The 25,611-nt window shown below is 42.1% G+C and overlaps 1 protein-coding gene across 2 annotated transcripts in view; it reads left to right on the forward strand.

Annotated features, from left to right (window-relative positions):
* Window positions 1–25,611, forward strand: part of bsdc1 (BSD domain containing 1) — an 88,145-nt gene that overhangs the window by 29,716 nt on the left and 32,818 nt on the right. Inside the window, exons 2-6 of one of the 2 annotated variants that reach the window (XM_072547903.1) lie at window positions 4,608–4,671; window positions 18,439–18,555; window positions 20,263–20,430; window positions 21,415–21,469; window positions 22,749–22,864. In XM_072547903.1, coding sequence (XP_072404004.1) covers window positions 4,608–4,671; window positions 18,439–18,555; window positions 20,263–20,430; window positions 21,415–21,469; window positions 22,749–22,864 — 520 coding nt within the window. The remainder of the gene's footprint in view (window positions 1–4,607; window positions 4,672–18,438; window positions 18,556–20,262; window positions 20,431–21,414; window positions 21,470–22,748; window positions 22,865–25,611) is intronic. The other variant, XM_072547904.1, reaches the window with a different exon arrangement.

Below are 25,611 nucleotides of genomic sequence, written 5' to 3' on the forward strand. Positions count from 1 at the left end.
AAATGTAGGTAATATGTAATTTAGGAGAGGTTTGGATGAACTAGTTTAGTTTGGGTTTATGTTCGGCATGGACTGGTTGGACCGAAGCGTCTGCTTCCTTGCTGTACGAGTCTACAGATAAGTCTGGAATACTCTGCTGCTTAACTTGTAAAAATTGGATAGATGTGCAACGGGATCTTTGTCCTCTTATCACACTGACTGGAGCTTGTTGGAGGAAGTGATCTTGATGTGATGCTGAACTCTAAAGACTAACCCTAAATACATTGACGACGTTCATGCAATAGGTGTTCTCACCATTTATCATGCTTGCTTTTATATTCTGATAACTGTCTGAAATATTGACTTTCTAAACTGGTTTTAAATTTGCTATTGTGTTGTGGTACTGCATGTCAAACTTGCCTTTAGTGCAAGTGTGCTCCTTTACTACAACAAAATCAAGGTGAAGTTTTTGAAGCCCCATGTGAAAATACAAGTTTGCTGATCTTAATTTCTGACTATCAATTATTATTTAACTTGAAAAGGCATTTTGCTTTATCTGAATATTTGAGTTGCTTTTGAAGATGAGGAATGGGGACTGGGGTACTGTGTTCATTGTCATTCCTGGCACTACCAAACTTCACAAACCATGCAGGAAAAATCTGTAGCAAAATTCCAGTGACTAGAGCAAAAAAAAGCTTTAAATCAAGATTCGCTTAAACTTTTTATGAGGAATCTATGATTAGAGTTTTTGAGCCGTCATGAGTGGAAACTTCTTGTAAAAAGAAAAGCAATGGAACTGCTGTTCTTTTGTGCCAATTAATTTTGAAAATATGGGTATTATATTTTAAAATAAATCTCAATTATGTTTCAGCTAAAGCTCTAAATCCAATCATGCTTTTAAAAGGCTGTTTTGATAAGAGTATGGCAGTCATTTGTTCATATCTTTTTAAGGTTCCCAAATGAGTGTTTTGTCAAAACTGTCTCTCTGCACTAACATGCATAATTGATTGGATTGACCTGCTTCCAAGTGTGGTAATCTTCTTTGAACTTCAATAACCTTTTGACCTAATCCAAATTCTCCCAAGATATGTCTTGCTTTTAGATGTATTGTTTCATTTCTGTACCTTGTATTATTTTTAAGGTATTTTTGAAACATTTTAGTTTATCTTCCCTTGATAGTCCTGTTATGTGTGTGGATTTAGTGGATGTAAGATATCAGAATTTTCAGAAGATTTTTGATAAGGTACCCACACGTTGAATTACTTAATAAGAGCTCATAGTGTTAGAGGTCATGTATTAGCTTGGTCAGAGGACAGAGTTGGAGTAAGGGGGACATTTTCAGGATAGCAACCTGTAACTAGTAGAATGCCACAGCTATTGATGCTAGAGCCACAATTGTTTACAATGTGTATTAACAATTTGGATGAGGAAAGTGAATATATTATAGCCAAGTTTGTGGATGACACAAAAAGGTGGGAGGCAAGTGCTGAGGATGGCCACAGCCTCTAAAGGGATATGGACAAATAAAGTGTGCAAAAACTTGGTAGGTGGAAAATAATGTGGAAAGGTGTGAGGTTATGCACTTTGGCAGGAAGAACTGAGGAGCTGAATATTAATTAAATGGAGAAAGACTGCAGAAAGTTAAAGAACAGAAGGATTTGGGAGTCCTCATGCATAAATTACTGAAAACTAGCATCCAAATTCAGGTAATAGAGAAGGCAAATGGAGTGTTATTCCTTTTTTCAAAGGGAATGGCGACAGTTTATTCTACTATAACGGTAGCTGTGTTCTCGTGTGACTTCATGTTATAGAAAATCGTACAATAGAAATAACAGCCTATGGGGGAAAAAATGGGCTAGAGGCGAACCACCAAAAATATTAGTAAAAATCGAAACAAAAATAGTAGTTAGCCTAACACAAATGATAGTACTGTCTGAATGTTAAAATCATAAATTTATTGTTTTTTCATTAAAATGTAATACTTTTTAAAGAGTTTGAGTTTGCTGTGTTACAGAATTGTATTAAGACAGGGGCTCAAGGATCATCAAGATGGTCATTACTTTTGGGTGCAGGATTGCAACAAAAGAAAATATTTAGTCCAGAAATGGGTGGCTGTGGTTCATTGTCCTCAGACTGTTTCTTGGGAGTTGACTTAAAAAAAGCATTTTTTTAATGCTACTTTGCTATCTCTCTTCTTTCATGAAGAAGCTGTTCATAGGGTGCCAGATAAGACTTTATACCATGAACTGCTACTCTGCTGCATTCTGCATTGTAGTCACCGTTTTTTCTAAGAGTTCTCAACTTCCCCCAGGATAGAAGAGCTTCAATTCCACCCCCAAGCAGCAATAAGTTGTATGTCAGTCTCTATTTCTTCAAATCCATAGCTTTGCAATGTTCTTTGATTGTTGGACGGTTCAACGCATTTAAAATTATGAAGAAAATCTGAGAGAAGCTGCCACCAAACTGCATGCAAGCACTCCTTACAGACATCACTCCAGGCCTCCCCAATGATATCAATCGCATTCTTAATGTTAAAGCTCTTCCAAAAGTGAAGACTGCTGTCGTCATTATCTCTCTCAGTTGCAAACATCTTCCTGAATGTGCGCCTTAAATAATAAGCTTTTAAAAACTGCAATTGCACCCTGGTCCATGAATTGAATGAGAGAGGTTGTGTTCTGAGGTAGACATACCATTTTGATGTTTTCAAAAAGCTCACCAATGGTGGGAGGATGGCTTGGTGCATCCTCTAGGATAAGGAGAATCTTGAAATCCAAATCTTTTTCTTTTGTAATAAGTTCTCAAATCATCCTCGAAAACATCAGCAATAAGGTTATAAAAAAATTACCTTGTCACCTGACTTCTTTTGCTTGACCTGAAATAAACCGAGTGGACTTAAGGTAACCAAGGATGGAATCACATAGCTGATTGGAGTTTGCATTTTAAAAAAACGTTCTCCAATTCACCAATTGTGTTACAGCTAAATTGAGTTGATGAAACGCACATTATAAGAGAATGACCTGTATAACAACAGGGAGATTTTGCTGAAACTATTCAAAGTATTAGTCAGGTAAAAACCTCCAAAAAGACCCCACCACCAGGGATATATTTCCCTCCCCACCCCTTTCCGCCTTCCGCAAAGACCGTTCCCTCCGTGACTACCTGGTCAGGTCCACACCCCCCTATGACTCACCCTCCCATTCTGGCACTTTCCCCTGCCACCGCAGGAACTGTAAAACCTGTGCCCACACCTCCTCCCTCACCTCTATCCAAGGCCCTAAAGGAGCCTTCCACATCCATCAAAGTTTCACCTGCACATCCACCAATATCATTTATTGTATCCGTTGCTCCCGATGTGGTCTCCTCTACATTGGGGAGACTGGGCGCCTCCTAGCAGAGCGCTTTAGGGAACATCTCCGAGACACCCGCACCAATCAACCAAATCGCCCCGTGGCCCAACATTTCAACTCCCCCTCCCACTCTGCCAAGGACATGGAGGTCCTGGGCCTCCTTTACCGCTGCTCCCTCACCACCAGATGCCTGGAGGAAGAACGCCTCATCTTCCGCCTCGGAACACTTCAACCCCAGGGCATCAATGTGGACTTCAACAGCTTCCTCATTTCCCCTTCCCCCACCTCATCCTAGTTTCAAATTTCCAGCTCAGTTACTGTCTCCTTGACTTGTCCGACCTGCCTATCTTCTTTTCCACCTATCCACTCCACCCTCTCCTCCTTGACCTATCACCTTCATCTCCTCCCCCACTCACCCATTGTACTCTATGCTACTCTCTCCCCACCCCCACCCTCCTCTAGCTTATCTCTCCATGCTTCAGGCTCACTGCCTTTATTCCTGATGAAGGGCTTTTGCCCGAAACGTTGATTTCGCTGCTCGTTGGATGCTGCCTGAACTGCTGTGCTCTTCCAGCACCACTAATCCAGTATAAAGTATTAGTCAGACCAAGGCAGAAATACTGCGAACAGTTTTGGGCCCCTTATCTACGGAAATGAAGGCAGTCCAGAAAGGGTTTACTAGACTGACATCTAGAATGGAGGACTGTCTTATGAGGAGAGATTGAGCAGTTTGGGCCTATACTCACTGGTGCTTAAAAGAATGATATGTGACCTTATTGGAACATAAGATATTCTTAGGGGAACTGGCAGGATAGATGTGGAAAGGTTGTTTCCCTCTTAGGAGAGTCTAGGATCAGAAGTCATAATCTGAGAATAATCTCACATTTAAGACTATTAAAATGGAATTTCTTCTGGGGTTAGTGAATCTGTGGAAGCCTTTACCCTCCAGCTGTTGAAACTGGGTCAGAAAGTGGAGCTGAGGATTATCAGATCAGCCATGAATCTGCCAGCTCTGAATGGTGGAGCAGACTCATTTGGGTTGAATAGCTTACTCCTGCTCCTGTGTCTAGTTGGTTTTAAGAATGAGCATCCTAGTTGCAAGTGACTATGCTGGAGTACAGGTATAATTTGTTAATATTGCTGAACTTGCTAAATTTCAACTGAACTGTTCACCTAAACATCAAATTGGCAAAATTGTATGTGATTAAATAAAAAACTAGATGGATGAATTTTTGTTTGGGATAAACATTTGAGTTTAAAGGAGTATTTATTTATCTGCAGGGAATCTGCTGGGAGTTGGTGGGGGAGCTGGATACAAGAAGGTTTCCAGTCAGTAAAAGAAAAGGTAAGAACACTGTACCTTTGTCTTAATATGTGCACCTTGGTTTTACGATTTTCATCTTATCATGTGCTACATTACCATAGCAGTAAAAGGCAGTATGATGATTTGTAAGCATTTTACATTGTAAGTTATATTTCTCTCTCCAATCTCATTAGAGAGCCCTTCTAAAGATTGTATTTATCTTTGACTTTTCATTGAATTTGTTGTTGGTGTGTGCTGCCTGGCAGTTTAGAAGTAGATTCAGTTGTGGTTTTCTGAAAAAAATTGAATAAACACCTGAAGAGAGAACATTTGTGGGTGGCACAGTGGTTAGCACTGCTGCCTCACAGTGCCAGAGACCTGGGTTCAATACCTGCCTCAGGCGACTGACTGTGTGGAGTTTGCACGTTCTCCCCGTTTCTGCGTGGGTTTCCTCCGGGTGCTCCGGTTTCCTCCCACAGTCCAAAGATGTGCAGGTCAGATGAATTGGCTATGCTAAACTGCCTGTAGTGTTAGGTAAGGGGTAAATGTAGGGGTATGGGTGGGTTGCGCTTCGGCGGGTCGGTGTGGACTTGTTGGGCCGAAGGGCCTGTTTCCACACTGTAAGTAATCTAATCTAATCTAATTTGTAGACTTTGGCCAGTGGGTATGTAGCAGGGGAGTGCAGCTATTGTAGTTAAGTTGCTGTTGCAGTCATTCTACCCAACCCAAGATTGTTTTGAAGGTTAGTTTAAATAGTGAGATCGGCGATAGTTCTTTGCTTCTTGAAATTTAACAGATTACGGCATTCTATATCGGGTTTAAATTAGCAGAGCGGTTTACCCCAAGTCATAACCCTTCAAAGCTGCCATCAATGCTTGTGACATAGGAATTGGAGCTGTACTGCTACAGGAAGTTGATGCGGGGATGAACTGCCAGTTGGCTACTTTTTGAAGAAACAACATCCACCAGAGGAAATACTCCACGATTGAAAAATAACTATTGAGTTTGGTACTGGCCTTGCAATATTTTAATGTTTATGTCACAAACAATATGTTGGAGACTGTTGTGTACACTGATCACAATCCTCTTACCTTCTTGAACACTTTAAAGACAGGAAAGAGACTATTTTGTTGGAGTTTTATGATACCGACTTTAAATTTACAGATCGTACATGTTGCAGGTCATAAGAATGTAATTGCTGATGTGTTCTCGTGGATTTAACTGATAAAGTATAGATGAGATTGATATCCATTCAATGTTTTATTTATAATAGTTCATTTTTTTCCTTAAGGTGGGAGGTATTATAAAGGTGAAGGTATGTACTGTACCTTTGAAAGAGCAGAAGCTGACAAGGACTGAAATCACAGGGTGTGCTGAACAATTTAAAAATGTAACATTTGGATTACACAAATAGCTGGTGCTGTGTTGCCATGGTACAAAAAATCAAATTCGGCCAATCCGTTTCAATTATGTCCCAGATACTAAAATCTAATTGAATTTGAATTTTACTGTTTGGGATGACATCAGACCAAATGATCCGATGTTTTGGGTATAAAATCAGACATTTTGGACAATTAGGGGGAGAACTGCCAAGAACATCAAGCAGGGTGGCACAGTGGTTAGTACTGTTGCCTCACAGCTGCAGAGACCCGAGTTCAATTCCTGCCTTAGGCAACTGTCTATGTGGAGTTTGCACATTCTCCCCATAACTCTGTGGATTTCCTCTGGGTGCTCCGGTTTCCTCCCGCAGTACAAAAATGTGCAGGTTAGGTGAATCGGCCAGGCTAAATTGGCTGTAGGGGAATGGGTCTGGGTGTGTTGCTTTTCGGAGGGTCAGTGTGGACTTGTTGGGCCGAAGGGCCTGTTTCCACATTGTAAGTAATCTAATCTAAGTATAGACTGGCCGAATAGCGCTCTGAAAGGTACCTGTCTCCAAGAAATATGTGCAGCAGAACACCAAAGCTGACCTAGAGAAATATGCATAGAAAGTTCGATATCTGAAGGTGACAACTGAGTTTGAAAATTTGATGTAAATTTAAGAGGGAATTTATTGGACCAGCATTGTAGAGTGGGTCTATATTAAGATAAAAGATAGGTTTAAGAGAAAGGAGTTGTAAATAATTGTGATTTTAATGTTCTTTGTTGGACTTAAAAAATGAAATTATTAATTTTACTTTAAATAGTGTGATTGGGGATAGTTCTTTGCCTTTTGAAATTTAACAGATGATGGTGAGTCTAGATTAGTGTGGTGCTGGAAAAGCACAGCAGGTCAAGCAGCATCCAAGGATCAGGAAAATTGACGTTTCCAGGAATCCTAATGAAGTGCTTTTGTCTGAAACGTCGATTTTTTTTTTCCCTGCTCCTCAGATGCTGCCTGACCTGCTGTGCTTTCCCAGCACCACTCTAATCTAGATTCTGATTTCCAGCATCTGCAGTCTTCACTTTTGCTTAGGTTATGGTGTGAGATGAGCTTCTCTGTCAGATTTAAATTAGCAGAGGGGCTTACCCCGTGTTGTAACAAGATGACTGTCAGGGCGTGAATCATATCAAACCTGTTATTGGATTTCATGCTTTTTTTTATAGATATTTTTATTAGAAATTTAACATTTTTACAAGTTTACAAAAATAAACAAAACTCATATACAAACATTGGTATACAATTAAATCAAATATACAATAGCCAAAATTTAACAAAAGAAAAAAAAATACAGAAAAAGAAAAAAAAAACAAAACTCAACTTTCTACTAATCTAACCTACAACTAACCAGAGTGTATATTTAAGTCTCTTACACGCTCGAAATGTGTTAATATCAAATGTAATAAAACCTGTATTTGTGCAGGATTCCTCTCCTAAGGGGCCCCAGACCAGCCAGGTTTGTAATCTCAATTAAATAAAATCCCTTGTTAGGATAGCCGAAATATCTGTATTTATGTAATTCAAGAAGGGCTGCTGTATTTTATAAAATAACTCGGTCTTTCAGTGCACCATATTTGTAAGGAAGTCAAGGGGAATACATTCCATAATTAATCTGTACCAATTTGAAAGTCCAGGGGGGCCCTCAGCCACCCAGTTCACCAAAATATTTTTCCTTGCACAGAAAGAGAGAATAGAAAATAGTCTCTTCCCGTACATGTCCAGGGAGGGAAAGTTCGAAAAGCCCAAAAAGAGAGATACAGGGTCTACTTTAATTTCCGTTCCTAAAATTTCTGTTCGGGTACTTGCTACTTTAGTCCAATATCTACGGATCTTACGACAGGTCCATAGGCAATGTACAAGAGTGCCCACCTCTATTTTGCATTTGGGACACATTGGAGATGCTCCTGCCTTACATTTTGCCAATTGAACCGGTGCTATATGGGCCCTATGAAGTATTTTCAGCTGGATAGCCTGAGTTCTGTTACAGATGGTGATTCTTCTAGCATTTTCCCAAATATCATTTCACGTTTCTATAGAGATTTCTAGTCCCAAATCCTGATCCCATGTTTTCAGCAGATTGTCCATATCTCCTGATACTTCATCATGTAGTAGATGATAAATAGTGCTGACGGAAGATGCCCCCACTGGTCGTAGAACATTACATTCTCTATCTGATTTATAAAGACTATCTAATAACGTAGTCGTCTTCTGTATATAATCTCGAATTTGGAAGTATTGAAAGAGGTCTCCATTAGGTAATCCGAATTTCTGACGCAGCTGTTCAAAAGACATCAGGACCCCTTCTTTAAATAGGTCCCCTAGACATGAGATACCCCTGGATCTCCAGAGTTTAAAAGTGGCATCTGTAAACCCCGGTTGGAATCCCCATGCTCCCACTATTGGTGTATAGGGGGATGTTTTATGTGAATTACCCTCATTTTGCTGCATTATATTCCAAGCCTTAATTGTGTTTAGTATTATAGGGTTTTTACAGTGATCTGTAATGATTTTCCTCTTGTCTGAAAATAAGAGGTTAATAAGTGGGTATTTTACTTGAGAAGCCTCGATGTCCAACCAGATTGATTGTGGATCAGACAAGACCCAATCAGCTATGTAACTTAATAGGGAACTTAACTGATATTTCCTAAAATCTGGGAAGACCAGTCCTCCCCTTGTCTGTGGAAGCTGTAGCTTCTTCAGCTTAATAAGGGGCCGTCTATGATTCCAGATAAAGGAACCCAGCCAGCCATATAATTTATGTAGAGCCAGCCTCGGCAGCATCACCGGAAACATTCTCATAGGATATAGGAGACGGGGCAGAACATTCATTTTAATTAGGACTATTCTACCCAACCAGGAAATTGGAAGGTCTCCCCATCACTGGAGGTCCTGCCTTATCCTTTCCAGTAAATGCACAGAATTAGCCTTATACAACTGACTAAATACTGGAGTAATAAAAATACCTAAATATAAGAAGCCCTCCAGGGACCAACGAAAGGGAAAAAGGGATCCGTCCACTAAGTGGGGTATCATAGTAAAGCCACCCATTGGCATAGCCTCTGATTTTGAAAAATTACTTTTATAACTTGAGAATGCACTAAATGTATTAATAACTTGGATTAGGCGAGGTACGGACATCAGAGGACTACTGAGGAATACAAGAACATCATCTGCATAAAGGGTAATTTTATGTTTACCTGTACCAATCCTCGGGGCCGTTATATTAGGATCAGCTCGTATAGCTTCTGCTAGTGGTTCAATTATTAGCGTAAATAACAATGGCGAGAGAGGACATCCCTGATGGCAGCTGAAGCTATCGAACCTAATCCATTGGTGACCACAACTGCTTTGGGATCTCTATACAATGTTGAGACCCATTTGGTAAACACCTGTCCAACGCCAAACCTTTCCAATGTGTAAAACAAATATGACCATTCAACCGTATCAAATGCCATTTCCGCATCTAATGAAACTAATACTCCTGGTATCTTTCCATGATGACAGGCTTGAATCATATTCAAAACCCTTCTAATATTATTGAATGATCTACGGCCCTTAATAAACCCCGTCTGATCCTCCTTTATAATATGTGGCAGTACCCTTTCTAGTCTCAGTGCTAACATTTTAGAAAGGATTTTAAAATCTACATTTAGCAAGGATATTGGTCTGTATGACGTACAGTCTTCTGGATCCTTTCCTTTTTTAAGGATAAGAGAGATATTTGCCTCTTTCAGCGAAGGCGGGAGACAGCCCTGACTATATGCATAGTTATACATGTCCATAAGTGGACCAGCCAATATTTCTGTAAATTCTTTATAGAATTCAGCTTGAAAACCATCTGGGCCCGGTGCCTTACCGCTCTGAACATAGTACATAGAACAATACAGCACAGAACAGGCCCTTCGGCCCACGATGTTGTGCCGAACTTCTAACCTAGATTAAGCACCCATCCATGTACCTATCCAAATGCCGCTGAAAGGTCGCCAATGATTCTGACTCTACCACTCCCACGGGCAGCGCATTCCATGCCCCCACCACTCTCTGGGTAAAGAACCCACCCCTGACATCTCCCCTATACCTTCCACCCTTCACCTTAAATTTATGTCCCCTTGTAACACTCTGTTGTACCCGGGGATAAAGTTTCTGACTGTCTACTCTATCTATTCCTCTGATCATCTTATCAACCTCTATCAAGTCACCCCTCATCCTTCGCCGTTCCAACGAGAAAAGGCCGAGAACTCTCAACCTATCCTCGTACGACCTACTCTCCATTCCAGGCAACATCCTGGTAAATCTTCTCTGCACCCTCTCCAAAGCTTCCACATCTTTCCTAAAGTGAGGCGACCAGAACTGCACACAGTAGTCCAAATGTGGCCTAACCAAAGTCCTGTACAGCTGCAACATCACCTCACGACTCTTGAATTCAATCCCTCTGCCAATGAACGATAATACTCCATAGGCCTCCTTACAAACTCTATCCACCTGAGTGGCAACCTTCAAAGATCTATGTACATAGACCCCAAGATCCCTCTGTTCCTCCACCTGACCAAGAACCCTACCATTAACCTTGTATTCCGCATTCTTATTTGTTCTTCCAAAATGGACAACCTCACACTTGGCAGGGTTGAACTCCATCTGCCACTCCTCAGCCCAGCTCTGCATCATATCTAAGTCCCTCTGCAGCCGGCAACAGCCCTCCTCACTGTCCACAACGCCACCTATCTTCGTATCATCTGAAAATTTACTGACCCACCCTTCGACTCCCTCATCTAAGTCATTAATAAAAATTACAAACAGCAGAGGACCCAGAACTGATCCCTGCGGAACTCCACTTGTAACTGGGCTCCAGGCTGAATATTTACCATCTACCACCACTCTCTGCCTTCGACCGGTTAGCCAGTTTTCTATCCAATTGGCCAAATTTCCCTCTACCCCATGCCTCCTGACTTTCCGCATAAGCCTACCATGGGGAACCTTATCAAATGCCTTACTAAAATCCATGTACACTACATCCACTGCTCTACCCTCATCCACATGCTTGGTCACCTCCTCGAAGAATTCAATAAGACTTGTAAGGCAAGACCTACCCTTCACAAATCCGTGCTGGCTGTCCCTAATCAAGCAGTGTCTTTCCAGATACTCATAAATCCTATCCCTCAGTACCCTTTCCATTACTTTGCCTACCACAGAAGTAAGACTAACTGGCCTGTAATTCCCGGGGTTATCCCTATTCCCTTTTTTGAACAGGGGCACAACATTCGCTACTCTCCAGTCCCCTGGTACCACCCCAGTTGCCAGTGAAGACGAGAAGATCATTGCCAACGGTACTGCAATTTCCTCTCTTGCTTCCCACATAATCCTAGGATATATCCCGTCAGGCCCGGGGGACTTGTCTATTCTCAAGTTGTTCAAAATGTCCAACACATCTTCCTTCCTAACAGGTATCTCTTCTAGCTTAACAGTCCGTTTCACACTCTCCTCTTCAACAATACGGTCCCTCTCGTTTGTAAATACTGAAGAGAAGTACATGTTCAAGACCTCTCCTATCTCTTCCGACTCAATACACAGTCTCCCACTACTGTCCTTGATCGGACATACCCTCGTTCTCGTCATTCTCAGGTTTCTCACATACGCATAAAATGCCTTGGGGTTATCCTTGATCCTATCCGCCAAGGACTTTTCATGCCCTCTCTTAGCTCTCCTAATCCCTTTCTTCAGGTCCCTTCTGGCTATCCTGTATCCCTCCACTGCTCTGTCTGAACCCTGTTTCCTCAACCTTATGTAAGCCTCCTTCTTCCTCTTTACTAGACATTCAACCTCCCTCGTTGGATCCAACGCTGCTCGTTGGATGCTGCCTGAACTGCTGTGCTCTTCCAGCACCACTAATCCAGTATTCAACCTCCCTCGTCAACCAAGGCTCCCTCACACAACCATTTCTTTCCTGCCTGATAGGTACATACATATCAAGGAGACGTCGTACCTGCTCCTTGAAAAAGTTCCACATTTCCACCACATCCTTCCCTGACAGCCTATGCTCCCAACGTATGCTCCTCAAATCCTGTCTTACAGCATCGTAATTTCCCTTCCCCCAATTGTAAAATCTACCTTGTTGTGCGCACCTATCTCTCTCCATAACCAAGGTGAAAGTCACAGAATTGTGGTCACCATCACCAAAATGTTCACCCACTAACAAGCCCACCACTTGTCCAGGTTCATTACCGAGTACCAAATCCAATATGGCCTCCCCTCTGGTTGGACACTCTACATACTGCGTTAGAAAAGCTTCCTGGACACACTGCACAAACACCGCCCCATCCAATCTACTTGATCTAAAGAGCTTCCAATCAATATTTGGGAAGTTGAAGTCGCCCATGACTACGACCCTGTGGCTTCTGCACCTTTCCAAAATCTGTTTCCCAATCTGTTTCTCCACATCTCTGCTGCTATTGGGGGGCCTATAATAAACACCCAACAAGGTGACTGCACCTTTCCTATTTCTGACTTCAGCCCATACTACCTCCAGAGGCAGATCCCCCTCAAACTTCCTTTCTGCAGCCGTTATACCATTTCTAATTAGCAATGCCACCCCCCCCCCTCCTTTTTTACCACCCTCCCTAATCTTACTGAAACATCTGTAACCAGGAACCTCCAACAGCCATTCCTGTCCCTCATCTATCCATGTTTCCGTGATGGCCACAACATCGTAGTCCCAGGTACCGATCCACGCCTTAAGTTCACCCACCTTATTTCTGATACTCCTTGCGTTGAAGTATACGCACTTGAGCCCATCTCTGTGTCCGCAAGTAGTCCCTGTCAGTGCTACCTTCTCCACAGCCTCCCTACAGTCTTGGGCATCCTGACACACAGCTAGCTTACTTGCTGGACTACAAGTCCGGATCCCATCCCCCTGCCAAATTAGTTTAAACCCCCCCCGCCCCCGAAGAGTGCTAGCAAACCTACCCCCCAGGATATTGGTGCCCTTCTGGTTCAGGTGCAACCCGTCCTGTTTGTACAGGTCCCACCTTCCCCAGAATGCAGTCCAATTGTCCAAATATCTGAAGCCCTCCCTCCTACACCATCCTTGCAGCCACGTGTTCAACTGCACTCTCTCCCTATTCTTTGCCTCACTGTCACGTGGCACCGGCAACAACTCAGAGATGACGACTCTGTCTGTCCTAGCTTTTAGCTTCCAGCCTAACTCCTTGAGCTCTTGAATGACCTCCCCACCCCTCTTCCTACCTATGTCGTTGGTGCCAATGTGTACCACGACTTCTGGCTGCACATCCTCCCCCTTAAGGAATCTGAAGACACGGTCCGAGACGTCTCGGACTCTAGCACCCGGGAGGCAACAAACCATCCGAGAGTCTCGCCCATGTCCACAGAACCGCCTGTCCGTCCCTCTAACTAGAGAGTCCCCTATAACTAGCGCTCTCCTCCTCTCCCCCTTTCCCTTCTGAGTCTCAGAGCCACAGACCCCTTCACTGCAGCTTACACCTGCAAGGCTGTCCCCCCCCAACAGTTTCCAAAGCTGTATACTTATTTTTTAGGGGAACGACCACAGGGGAACCCTGCACTGCCTGTTTCTTCCCCTTCCCACCTCTAACTGTTACCCAGCTACCTCTGTTCTCCGGCGTAACTATGTCCCTGTAGCTTCTATCAATCACCCTCTCAGCCTCTCGAATAATCCTCAGTTCATCCAACTCCAGTTCCAGTTCCCTAACTCGTTCGGTGAGGATCAGGATCTGACTGCATTTCCTGCAGACGAAGTCGGCAGGAGTATCGGTGGTTAGCCCTACCTCAAACATCCTGCAGGAGGAACATTCCACCGCCTGCGCTGCCATGACTGTACACTTTGTCTCCAAAAACAAGAACACTGAGTCACATACCTGTGGACTTTAAAGTCAGGTTAGAGGAGGAGGGTGGGAGGGAGGCCCTACGAAAGTAGGACCTGGGGTCTAGAACACACCCACTCAAATACTAATCACTTGCCTTCCCGCCCAGCTATGCGCTCCAACCTCATTCCGCTGCCCGCTACAGGTATGTAATTTTGAAACAAACTGTCTTACCTTAGCTGTAGTCTCCCGGGTTCGCTTTTCCTCGGCCGCTGCTCCCACTCAAATGACCGTTGGTGAGTATTTATACTCTCAGTTCTCCTTCCCGGCTGCCCCTCTGTTTGCCGTCACTTCCTCTGAAGTTGTCTAATTGCATCAAGTATTTCTTGGACTGTTAGAGGAGCATTTAGGACCGATACCTGTTCCGGAGTTAGGCCCAGAAAGGTCAAATTTTTTTAAAATGACTGTATCCTCCTAGTCCTATCTTCTCAATCCTGCGATTTGTATAACTCAGAATAAAATTCTCTAAAGATCGCATTAATCTTTTTATGATCATGAGTCAAAATACCCGTATTTTCCTTGATAGACGTAATAGTCTGAGGAGTCTTCTTTTTCTTTGTGAGAAATGCTAAGTATCTACATGGTTTGTCGCCATATTCATATAACCTTTGTTTTGCAAATAATATTTCACTCTTAGCCGTTTGAGTAAGCGTAGTTTTGAGAGCTGTCCTAAGAGCCGTAATCCTTTGCAATTTAATAATAGAAGGTCTATCAGCGTATGCTGTTTCAGCTGCTTTTAAGCGAGCTTCGAGCAGACGCTGTTGTTCTCCCTTCAATTTTTTCTGGGTCGCTGAATTGGAGATGATCAAACCTCGCGTGTAAGCTTTGATGGTCTCCCACATCATTGATGGGTTGCTAGCCGTACCTGAATTAATTTCTAAAAAAGTTTTAAATTCGTGAGAGAAGTACTTTACAAATTTACTGTCTTTCATTAGGAAGGGGTCCATATGCCAATGCCGAGGGGATGTCCCATTGTTCCTCGCCTTAGTTTCCATATATACAGCAGCGTGGTCGGAAATTGCTATACTACCTATTTTACAGGATAATATGGAATTTAAAAAATCGAGGGGCAAAAAACATATCAATTCTGGTATGGCATTTATGTGGATTGGAATAAAAAGAAAAATCTCTGCCCTGTGGATGAAGACATCTCCATACATCTACTAATCCTAATTCTTTGTTCAGATCCACCAATTGTCTAGATCTGGGAGATACTCCTACAGTACTCTTGGGAATCCTATCTATTTCTGGATCCATAATACAATTAAAGTCTCCCCCTATAATTGTATGACGGGCACCAAAAGCCATCAATTTTGAAAAAGCTTCCGTTATAAATTTAAAGGGGTGTGCCGGGGGGCAGTACAAATTTAAAATCCCATATTCCTCTCCATTTATGAGGGCTTTGATCAAAATATATCATCCAGATTCGTCTTTTATCTGATTTAGGATTTTGAAAGGGAAATTCTTCCGAACAAGAATAACAACTCCCCTGCTTTTTGAGCTAAAAGAAGAAAAAAAGGCCTGATCAAATCCACCCTCTCATAACTTCAAGTGTTCTTTATCCGACAGGTGTGTCTCCTGTAGGAGAGCTATATCGACTCTTTCTTAAGATTTGATAATATTTTCTTCCTTTTGACTGGCGAATTACTCCCCTTGACATTCCAGGTGCACCACTTAACCGACTGATCAACCATAATCATCTGGGCAAATCCCGAGATCCCTCGGGAGGGGAAACCCTGTCTAGAACATCCCGAGCATAGAGCATATAAAATTTACAAAAATAAAGGCTCTCTAATACACTCACAACAGTATAATAAAAAACTATTTCTAAATAAAAAAAATATAAAATGTGCCTAAGTGGAGATTTTCCCCCTTGTTCCCAGGGGGTGTCACTTCCTCTCCAAAAGTCCATCATATCCTCTCCCAACCAATGCCCCACCCTTGACCCAGACGCTCCTCAATAAAATAAGGAGAATTCAGATATAATACAAAGCTAGAGTTAACAGTGAGCACCCTACCCCCACCCCACCCACACCAACACCTGGATATATTTGGTAATGTTAATACCATATATAAACATATAATTAAAAAATTACAACCCCAACAAATAATAATTAAATATAATAATACAAAATAACAAGGGAGAAACAACCCCGCTCCTAAAGACAGAGGTGAAACATAATAAGGTAACCACCTCCCCCCACCATTAACCAAACATACCTACATATATACATAAAGTAATAAAAGAAAACACCCCAAGGTTGGGGGTGGGGGGGAGAAAATCAAGTCCCTCTCTCCACCCCCCCATGATAATATTAAACAGTAAGGTAACAAAAAAGAAGAAAAAAAGGGAGGATATAGACCAAAGCGGGGGGAAAGGCAATCCAACATCCATTATCTCTTACAGTTTATCTAAGAGAGTCCAAGAATTCCTTAGCCTTTTCCAGCGATCCGAAGTTATACACTGATCCTTCATGGTTAAAGCGTAGTGTCGCTGGGTAGCATAAGGAGTACTGAATATTTAAGTCCCTTAAACGCTTCTTCACCTCGTCGAATGCCTTCCTCTTTCGGACCAGAGCCGGGGAAAAGTCCTGGAATAATATGATCTTGGATCCTTTATAGATCATAGCCTGGGGGTCTTTTCCAAGATTTCTAGAAGCTTCTAGGAGTATCTGCCTCTCCCTATAGCTCTGCAGCCAGAACAGGACTGGGCGTGGGCGCTGGTTTGAGCCGGGCCCGTGTATTGCGACCCGGTAGACCCATTCCACCCTTACCTGGCCTGATCCAGCCTCCAGATTTAAAAGCTGTGGCAGCCACTGCTTGAGGAATGCTGTAAGCTGGCCTTCCTCTTCCCGTTCGGGAAGGCCCAGCAAACAAATATTTTTTTGACGACCTTGATTATCGAGGTCGTCACTGTGATTCTCTAAGGTCCGGACTCGCTGTTCGAGAGTCCGGACCTGATCTACGGCTGATTGAGCTGTAGTTTTGGAGGTCGTGGCCTTTAACTGCGCCCCTCTGACTTGGCACTTGATTTCCTGGATGTCTCGGTCATGCTTCTGCAGCGCGGCCGAGAGGGAGTCCCATCGATTTTGGGACTCCTCGATAAAGGCGTCGATCTTCGCGTCCAGTTTGCAGATCATCTCCACAAGGCTTGTTACTGTAGGTAAGTCCCCCGGGGCGGCTATGGACACCTCTGCTGCAGCTGAAGAGGGAGAGGGTGGGGGAGGGGGTCCTGCTTGCTGAGAGCTGCGGGCTCCCTTCCCTTTGGTCATTTTTACCGAATATTAGACTATTTAAATGTAATACTAAGCAACTAATTAAATTTAACAGCTATTATGAATGATTTGGTGTGGTGGGGGTGGGTGACCCACTTTGCCCAAGTCTTGGGAAGAGCACTATAGACTCAGACTTGCTGGGTCGCCACCATCTTGGATCCCTCGGATTTCATGCTGAAAGGACACTTACGTGCTACATCTGTTGGCTCAACTGGCTGACCCTTCAGATGAGTCTCACAAGTTAGGCTTTAGATTGCACAGCTCTTACTTGAAAATTACATAACATCTACTTCCAGCTGTGGTTCGAAACTAGGTTTGCATGGAATGCTAGTATACCAGCACATTGCATTTTAAAACCCTGCAAATCCTGCTAACCATCCCAGAGAATGATTTAATTGTCAGTTTAGAATTGAATGCAGAAATTTGCTTCTATATAGAGAGAATAGCAAAATTAAACAACAGATTATCATGAACTGATTTTTTTTCATATTTTGATGTTCTGAATATCATTTGGATATTCATGTGTTGTATGCATAGAACATAGAACATAGAAGAATACAGCGCAGTACAGGCCCTTCAGCCCTCGATGTTGCGCCGATCAAAGCCCACCTAACCTACACTAACCCACTATCCTCCATATACCTATCCAATGCCCGCTTAAATACCCATAAAGAGGGAGAGTCCACTACTGCTGCTGGCAGGGCATTCCATGAACTTACGGCTCGCTGAGTGAAGAACCTACCCCTAACATCAGTCCTATATCTACCCCCCCTTAATTTAAAGCTATGCCCCCTTGTAATAGCTGACTCCATACGTGGAAAAAGGTTCTCACTGTCAACCCTATCTAACCCCCTAATCATCTTGTACACCTCTATCAAATCACCCCTAAACCTTCTTTTCTCCAATGAAAACAACCCCAAGTGCCTCAGCCTTTCCTCATAGGATTTTCCTACCATACCAGGCAACATCCTGGTAAACTTCCTCTGCACCCGTTCCAGTGCCTCCACATCCTTCCTATAGTATGGCGACCAAAACTGCACACAATATTCCAGATGCGGCCGCACCAGAGTCTTATACATGTGTATGCATGTGTTATCTGCTTTTCTAGAGATGGTACTGAGGAATTTGGAAGTGAGTTGAAAGAAAACACTACTTTTAATCTTTTGAAAAGAAAGCTTCACAGGATGTATATTTGTTCATGATGCTTTCTTGTCCCCACCAACAGTCTACTGAAGCACTGGAGTTTATGAAACGGGACCTTGCAGAGTTTTCACATGTGGTACAGCATGATACAGCATGTACAATTGCAGCCACCGCAAATGCAGTGAAAGAAAGACTGAGTGTGAGTATATATGTGATTGTTTCTATACACGTTTGACTTCAGTTGTAAGCTGAATAGAAGCGTAGATGCAGCATTCTCATGTACAGTATTGGGTATATGCAAATAGAAGCTGATGAAGAGTGGCCTTCTCATGCTGAGTTTAAGGTGATTAGTTCACCACTTGGTGTGTGGAGGTTCACCCCTAGGTAAGGTGCAACATTATTTTTGTCTCTACAAATGCATAAGGGATTTGTACTGCAGTCCCCACCACAGAGGTTTTCTACGCAGGGATCTTGGCTTGCCCTAAACCTGATTAGCCATGACCATGACCATGGTCATACAGAGCCCAATTGTGACTTTCCATGTTTCTTCCTTGACCCAAGTGATGTCTGCTGGTGCATCTTGCTCAAAAAGGTTCCTCCATGTGGGGCACTTATTTGGAACATTGACAGAAGGTGAATTGATCATCATGGAGTCGGCAAGGAAGATTGTAGCATAAACTAGTTTTTAGGTTTTTGTCAGATGCCAAGTACATTGTCTACTTGCTCTCCCACCAAACAGTGTTTCTTGAATTTTCATTGTTAATTCATAGCAAATTCTTTAATATTCCTAAAATATTGTCTCCAGGTTATAGAAGTTACAGGTTATTGATGGTTAAATGCTATAGTATGTGATCCACTTAGTTGTCTGGTTCAATTCACTTGATAATGATGACATTCTAAACCAATCTTCCTTTGTTTTGCTAGTGCTTCATAGTTGAAGATTGTTACAGTGTGAAGAGAATGTACAGACGAGGAGGGGGGATGTGGGTAAATTTGTTTTTCTGCTACCTGCATTAATCATTGCCATTTATCATGCTCTTATTTGGGATGGATGAGCCTGAAACGTCTCAACAGAAATGGTTTTTGTGGCTTCATCAGGGAGCAGTCGACCTCAATGTGACATGATGCTTCTTCAGAGATGGCCACCAAAGCTCTCAAACCAATCAAAGGCAATCAAGGTTATGACTTTTAGTTGAGACTGGAGTTGCAAGTTGACTAGAGTTCTTTGTTTAACAGTGAATATTGTAGGTACCTGTTGAGATTTTTTTTCTTGCATAATTTACAAGTTTCTGTATTTTGGCATTCTTTTTAATCTATCTGTCTTTTCTATTCATAATCATATTGTTTTTACTTTGCCACAGAGTCCTGTAATCAACAATGATTGTGGTAGTTGATGTGAGACATGCTAATCATAAGATATTTAAGGGACATTTATATGGGTTGTAGTTAAATGATATTTGAGTAGCTGGTGGTGCAATGGAAAGAAAATTATGACTTGTAGAAAAATACCAGGGATAACTTATAAAGCTTTTAAATTTGTTATACACTGTACAAATCAGAATAGAATATATTTCAGTTTTGCTTTCTTTCTCCCGTCTTGCTTTTGAGTTCAATGAGTGCTGCTTCAGCATCACTTTGAATTCCAAGTGGAGTTTTATTCACAGTAATGCTCCAAGTGTCAATGATATAAAGTGACCATAAGGCAGCAAGCGTCTTGCAGTCTGAGTATGCAGATAGTTTGGAAGGTTTGTAATTATCAATAAAGGCCTGAACCTTGGAGGGAAAAAAAACAAATACATGACGAAGGAATGGCCTTGTGCAATGGTAAGAGTGTGCATTGTTCTTCTGTATTCTTTGAAGAAAATTATTAAGGCTAAGTGCATTCCTTTTGAAAATTTGTTTGCAGGCAGAAACCTCTACAGGAGCTGGACAGCAGGTCAAAAAGGGATTATCAAACATTCTGGGAGTCCTATCGGACACTTTTGCTCCTCCTCCAGACAAAACTATTGATTGTGATGTTATAACACTGGTCGCAACACCTTCTGGTACTACAGAACTCTACGACAGTACCAAGGTATTGGAGTACTTTCAAGCTCACTTCTGGTCTTTAAGAAGCTACCTGTTTCAACACTTCTAGAAGACTTTTGAATGGTTGTGTAGTGGACCACATCATGGGTGTTTTCAATTATTATTTCTAAAGGCATTTTTATACAGGCTGGATCTCGATTGAAATTTTGAAGGAAATTTTCATTGCAAACTAATTCTGTTGCATTATGAATTTTTAGGGTATTGGTTTACAGTATTTCCATCATTTATAGTGATATGTTTGATTTCGTTTGCATTGAAAAGTAGAGTTGAAGCAGGTTGTTTGTGTTGTACAAATGTCATAATCACATTGCTTGAAAATTGGAGAAATAAACTTGACAAGACTGTCTAAGACATTTAAAGTTACTTCACAAAGGCTACTGTGCTGAAGTATGTTCCCTTCTTAAGCTAAAATGTATATTTACATTTTTATCCTCCTCCCAGTGAAATTCAGGTACTACACCATTGCGGACCCAAATAAGATGACTTATTTCTGTAATAAAGCAGAAATAGAATGTGTATATGTTAAAAATGCATGTTCTAAAATGCAACTTTCTGTTCCTAAAGTTTGTTCACAGTTCATATGTCCATATAACAACCCTGGTGTTGAGGCCATTTGGTAAAATACTTGACCAGATTTTTCAAGTTATATTATATATGTAAAGTAGCTACTGAAAATTGTTGGCGAAAAGTTGGTTAGAAATTGTCACTGTGCTTAATGTTTCTTTATTTCCTACATTACAATAGTGACTGCACTTCAAAAGTACTTCATTGAATATAAAACACTTTGAAAAGTGCTACTTAAAAGCAAATCCTTTTGTAGTTCCTCAAAATTGCCTGTATTGTATATGGGAAGTTTAATACTTTTGAGAACAATAACAAATTATGCCAAGGTAAAATTTCTTAGAATTTAAACTAGAGAATGCTGCTAATTGCCAATTCTTTGACTAAACAACCTTGTGCTGGTTTTCAGGCTCGTCTTTACAGTCTACAGGCTGATCCAGCAACGTACTGCAATGAGCCAGATGGTAAGAAACTTAATGGAATCTGACCTTTTTGATGTGCATCTTTTATTTACAAGTAATATAGGGGTGTGTTTTGGTCTCGTACATGAGCCTTCTGTGTTAATTCTGTTGGGATTTTTTCATGGGTAATAAATTTTGGAGAAACTTTCAATTGAGAGGATGGAATAAGTTATGCAGGAAAATACGAGAGTAATAAAAACAATGCAGTTCATTTGGTTAATCCCAAAAGTTCATGCTACGATATTCCCCTTTTTCTCAAGAATCAAATTGGATTTCTTAATTAGACCATCTGCTTCCCAAGGCAGACAGTTCTACATATTTGGTGAAAGTGCAGATGCTGGAGATTAGAGTGAAGAGTGGTGCTGGAAAAGCACAACAGGTCAGGCAGTATCCGAGGAGCAGGAAAATCAGGGTTTCTGCCAAAGCCCTTCATCACAAATGAGGCTCGGAGCCTTGGAGACTGATGAAGGGCTTTTGCCTGAAACATCAATTTTCCTGCTCTAATGCTGTCTGACCTGTTGTGCTTTTCCAGCACCACACTCTTGAGTTCCACGTATTTACCATGCTCTTTCGAATGTAATGAATTCTAAATGACCTTCTCTCCTAAATTTGAATTATATCCTCCAACTTTAATGTTTTGTAATAATTGCAATCATTATTAGGCCACAATTTATCTATTCCTTTAACAAAATAATATTACGTCTGCCACTGAAAGTAGAAAATAGTAATATTTTCAACTCATTTCCTAATTTTTGTAAACAACGTATGTCATAAACTAATGGATGGATTTCAGCAAAGTTTGATATAGAGTGATAGGGTGTGGCCTAAGGAAGAACTGATTCGTTTTTCACAAAAATGAGTCTGATTCTATGCGATTGTAAGAATGTTGCGCTGAATGCTGCACTAAGTGTCTGTTTACTTGTTGAATACTTCTTCCCTCCTCAAAATCACAGGTTGTGTCCCTTTTCTCACATCTAGGATGAAATCCATCAGGGCCCACAGCTCTGAGTTTGCGAAGGGCCACTTACCTAGTCATTACAATTTTCCTGAGAACATCCATTCCCTTCTCTTCCTGATTAACATCTGTTTCTGAGATGTTGCTTGTATCCTCTAGAGAAGTCTTTCTGTTGGGGTTTTTCAGCTGAAGTTAATTTAACACTGAAAATGAATCTTCAGCAAAACATCATTATTAAAGTGTCATGGAGATTAATTTGGCAGAACCATTTGTAATTGATATCTTTGAGTTTTTTTTTGTAAATAGGCCATGTTTTTCTTTAATCAGGTCCGTTGGAGCTCTATGAAGAGTGGGTTGCTGATTTTAATCTTGAAAATCAGAAAGGGGAAATCTCGGACCTATTGGTTAATAGTCCTGCAGTGCGTGCTCTTTACACAAAAATGGTATGTACTGTGCCACCCATTCCACTTACACTTGCTAATGCTCTGTCTGAAAGCATTGTTAGATCAAAGCCAATTGCAACAAGTGAGACACCAGATTTGCATTGAGGTCATTTGAGTATTTGAGATCGCCAAATTCCGTCCATTTGAGCTTTCATAGAGATGTACAGCATGGAAATAGACCCTTCGGTCAAACCCGTCCATACCGACCAGAGATCCCAACCCAATCTAGTCCCACCTGCCAGCACCCAGCCCATATCCCTCCAAACGCTTCCTATTCATATACCCATCCAAATGCCTCTTATATGTTGCAATTGTACCAGCCTCCACCACATCCTCTGTCAGCTCATTCCGTACACGTACCACCCTCTGTGTGAAAAAGTTACCCCTTAGGTCTCTTTTATATCTTTCTCCTCTCACCCTAGACCTAATCCCTCTAGTTCTGGACTCTCCGACCCCAGGGAAAAGACTTTGTCTATTTATCCTATCCATGCCTCTCATAATTTTGTAAACCTCTATAAGGTCACTCCTCATCCTCCGACGCTCCAGGGAAAACAGCCCCAGCCTGTTCAGCCTCTCCCTGTAGCTCAGATTCTCCAACCTGGCAACATCCTTGTAAATCTTTTCTGAACCCTTTCAAGTTTCACAACACTTTTCCGAGAGGAAGGAGACCAGAATTACACGCAGCATTCCAAAGTGGCCTAACCAAAGTCCTGTACAACCGCAACATGACCTCCCAACTCCTGTACTCCATACTCTGACCAATAAAGGAAAGCATATCAAACGCCACCTTTACAATCCTATCTACCTGCGACTCCACTTTCAAGGAGCTATGAACCTGCACTCCAAGGTCTCTTTGTTCAGCAATGCTCCCTAGGACCTTACCATTAAGTGTATAAGTCCTGCTAAGATTTGCTTTCCCAAAATGCAGCACCTTGCATTTATCTGAATTAAACTCCCTCTGCCACTTCTCAGCCCATTGGCCCATCTGGCCCAGATCCTGTTGTAATCTGAGCTAACCCTCTTCGCTGTCCACTACACCTCCCATTTTGGTGTCATCTGCAAATTTATTGACTGTACCTTTTATGCTTGCATTCAAATCATTTATGTAAATGACAAAAAGTAGAGGTCCCAGCACCGATCCTTGTGGCACTGCACTGGTCACAGGCTTCCAGTCTGAAAAACAACCCTCCACCACCATCCTCTGTCTTCTACCTTTGAGCCAGTTCTGTATCCAAATGGCTAGTTCTCCCTGTATTCCATGAGATCTAACCTTGCTAATCAGTCTCCCATGGGGAACCTTGTCAAAAGCCTTACTGAAGTCCATATAGATCACATCTACTGCTCTGCCCTCATCAATCATCTTTGTTACTTCATCAAAAAACTCAATCAAGTTTGTGAGACATGATTTCCCACGCACAAAGCCATGTTGACTATCCCGAATCAGTCCTTGCTTTTCCAATTATGTGTACGTCCTGCCCCTCAGGATTCCCTCCAACAACTTGTCCACCACCGAGGTCAGGCTCACTGGTTTATAGTTCCCTGGCTTGTCTTTACCGCCCTTCTTAAACATTGCCACCATGTTTGCCAACCTCCAGTCTTCCGGCACCTCACCTGTGACTATCGATGGTACAAATATCTCAGCAAGAGGCCCAGCAATCACTTCTCTAGCTTCCCACAGAGTTCGAGGGTACATCTAATCAGGTCCTGGGGATTTAACAGTTTCAAGACATCCAGCACTTTGGGAATCAACAGTCGTCCCAAATCATAAAAATATTAATGCATCAAAAATAAACTAAATAATGTGGCAGAGAACAATATATTCTGGTATGTTCTCCATCCATCTCTCCACCTTCTCCAGCTGACTACCACAACCCCAACCACCACCATCAGGAGTGCTGAATATTTTATCATGATTTGAAATATTGAAGACAGGGTGGCCTGGATCTTCTGAGATGTTGCAATCCTCATCGGATTGCTGATCCACTCAAATACTCTACTAACTTGATGTTGTTTCACATTTTTACCATGGTCTTTTGAACCTGACATATTTCTGAGACCATGAATGTCTCTCTGAGAATTTTATCAAATCATAGTGCAATCAAGGAAAAACAAGACACGCTACCCTTTTACAGCACTAGTCTCACATGATAAGTTTAAATGTTCAGTCTCAACAACAGTGAGGTGAGAAGGGGGACATTTTGGTGATTTGAGAGTCAGGTTGAGGGCTAGTTGGGGAGGTTGGTAGCGCCGATACAGTGATCGATGTAGTCATCTTCCTTTCACGTCGTCCCAACCAGTACCCTTCCACCAATACCCTCATCCACCTGGCTGAACTGGTCTTCTCCCTTAACAACTTCTCCTTCCAATCCTCCCACTTCCTCCAAACCAAATAGGTAGCCATGGACACCCGCATGGGACCCAGCTATGCTAGTCTCTGTCGGGTAGGTGGAGCAGTCCCATCTTCCGCAGTTACAGTGGCACCAGCCCCCATCTATTCCTCAACTAGATCGATGATTGTATCAGTGCTACCTCATGCTCCCACAAGGAGGTTGAACAGTTCATCAACTTGATCAACACCTTTCACCCTGACCTCAAATTCACCTGGACCATCTCGGACACGTCCCTCCCCTCCTTGAGCGACCAACTAACCACAGACATCTACTACATGCCCACTGACTCCCACAGCTACCTGGACTATGTCACCTCCTGTAAAAATGCCATCCATTGTTGTGGTTCTGTTCTCCGAG

This window comes from Chiloscyllium punctatum, chromosome 27, assembly GCF_047496795.1.
Source record: "Chiloscyllium punctatum isolate Juve2018m chromosome 27, sChiPun1.3, whole genome shotgun sequence".
Taxonomy (NCBI): domain Eukaryota; kingdom Metazoa; phylum Chordata; class Chondrichthyes; order Orectolobiformes; family Hemiscylliidae; genus Chiloscyllium; species Chiloscyllium punctatum.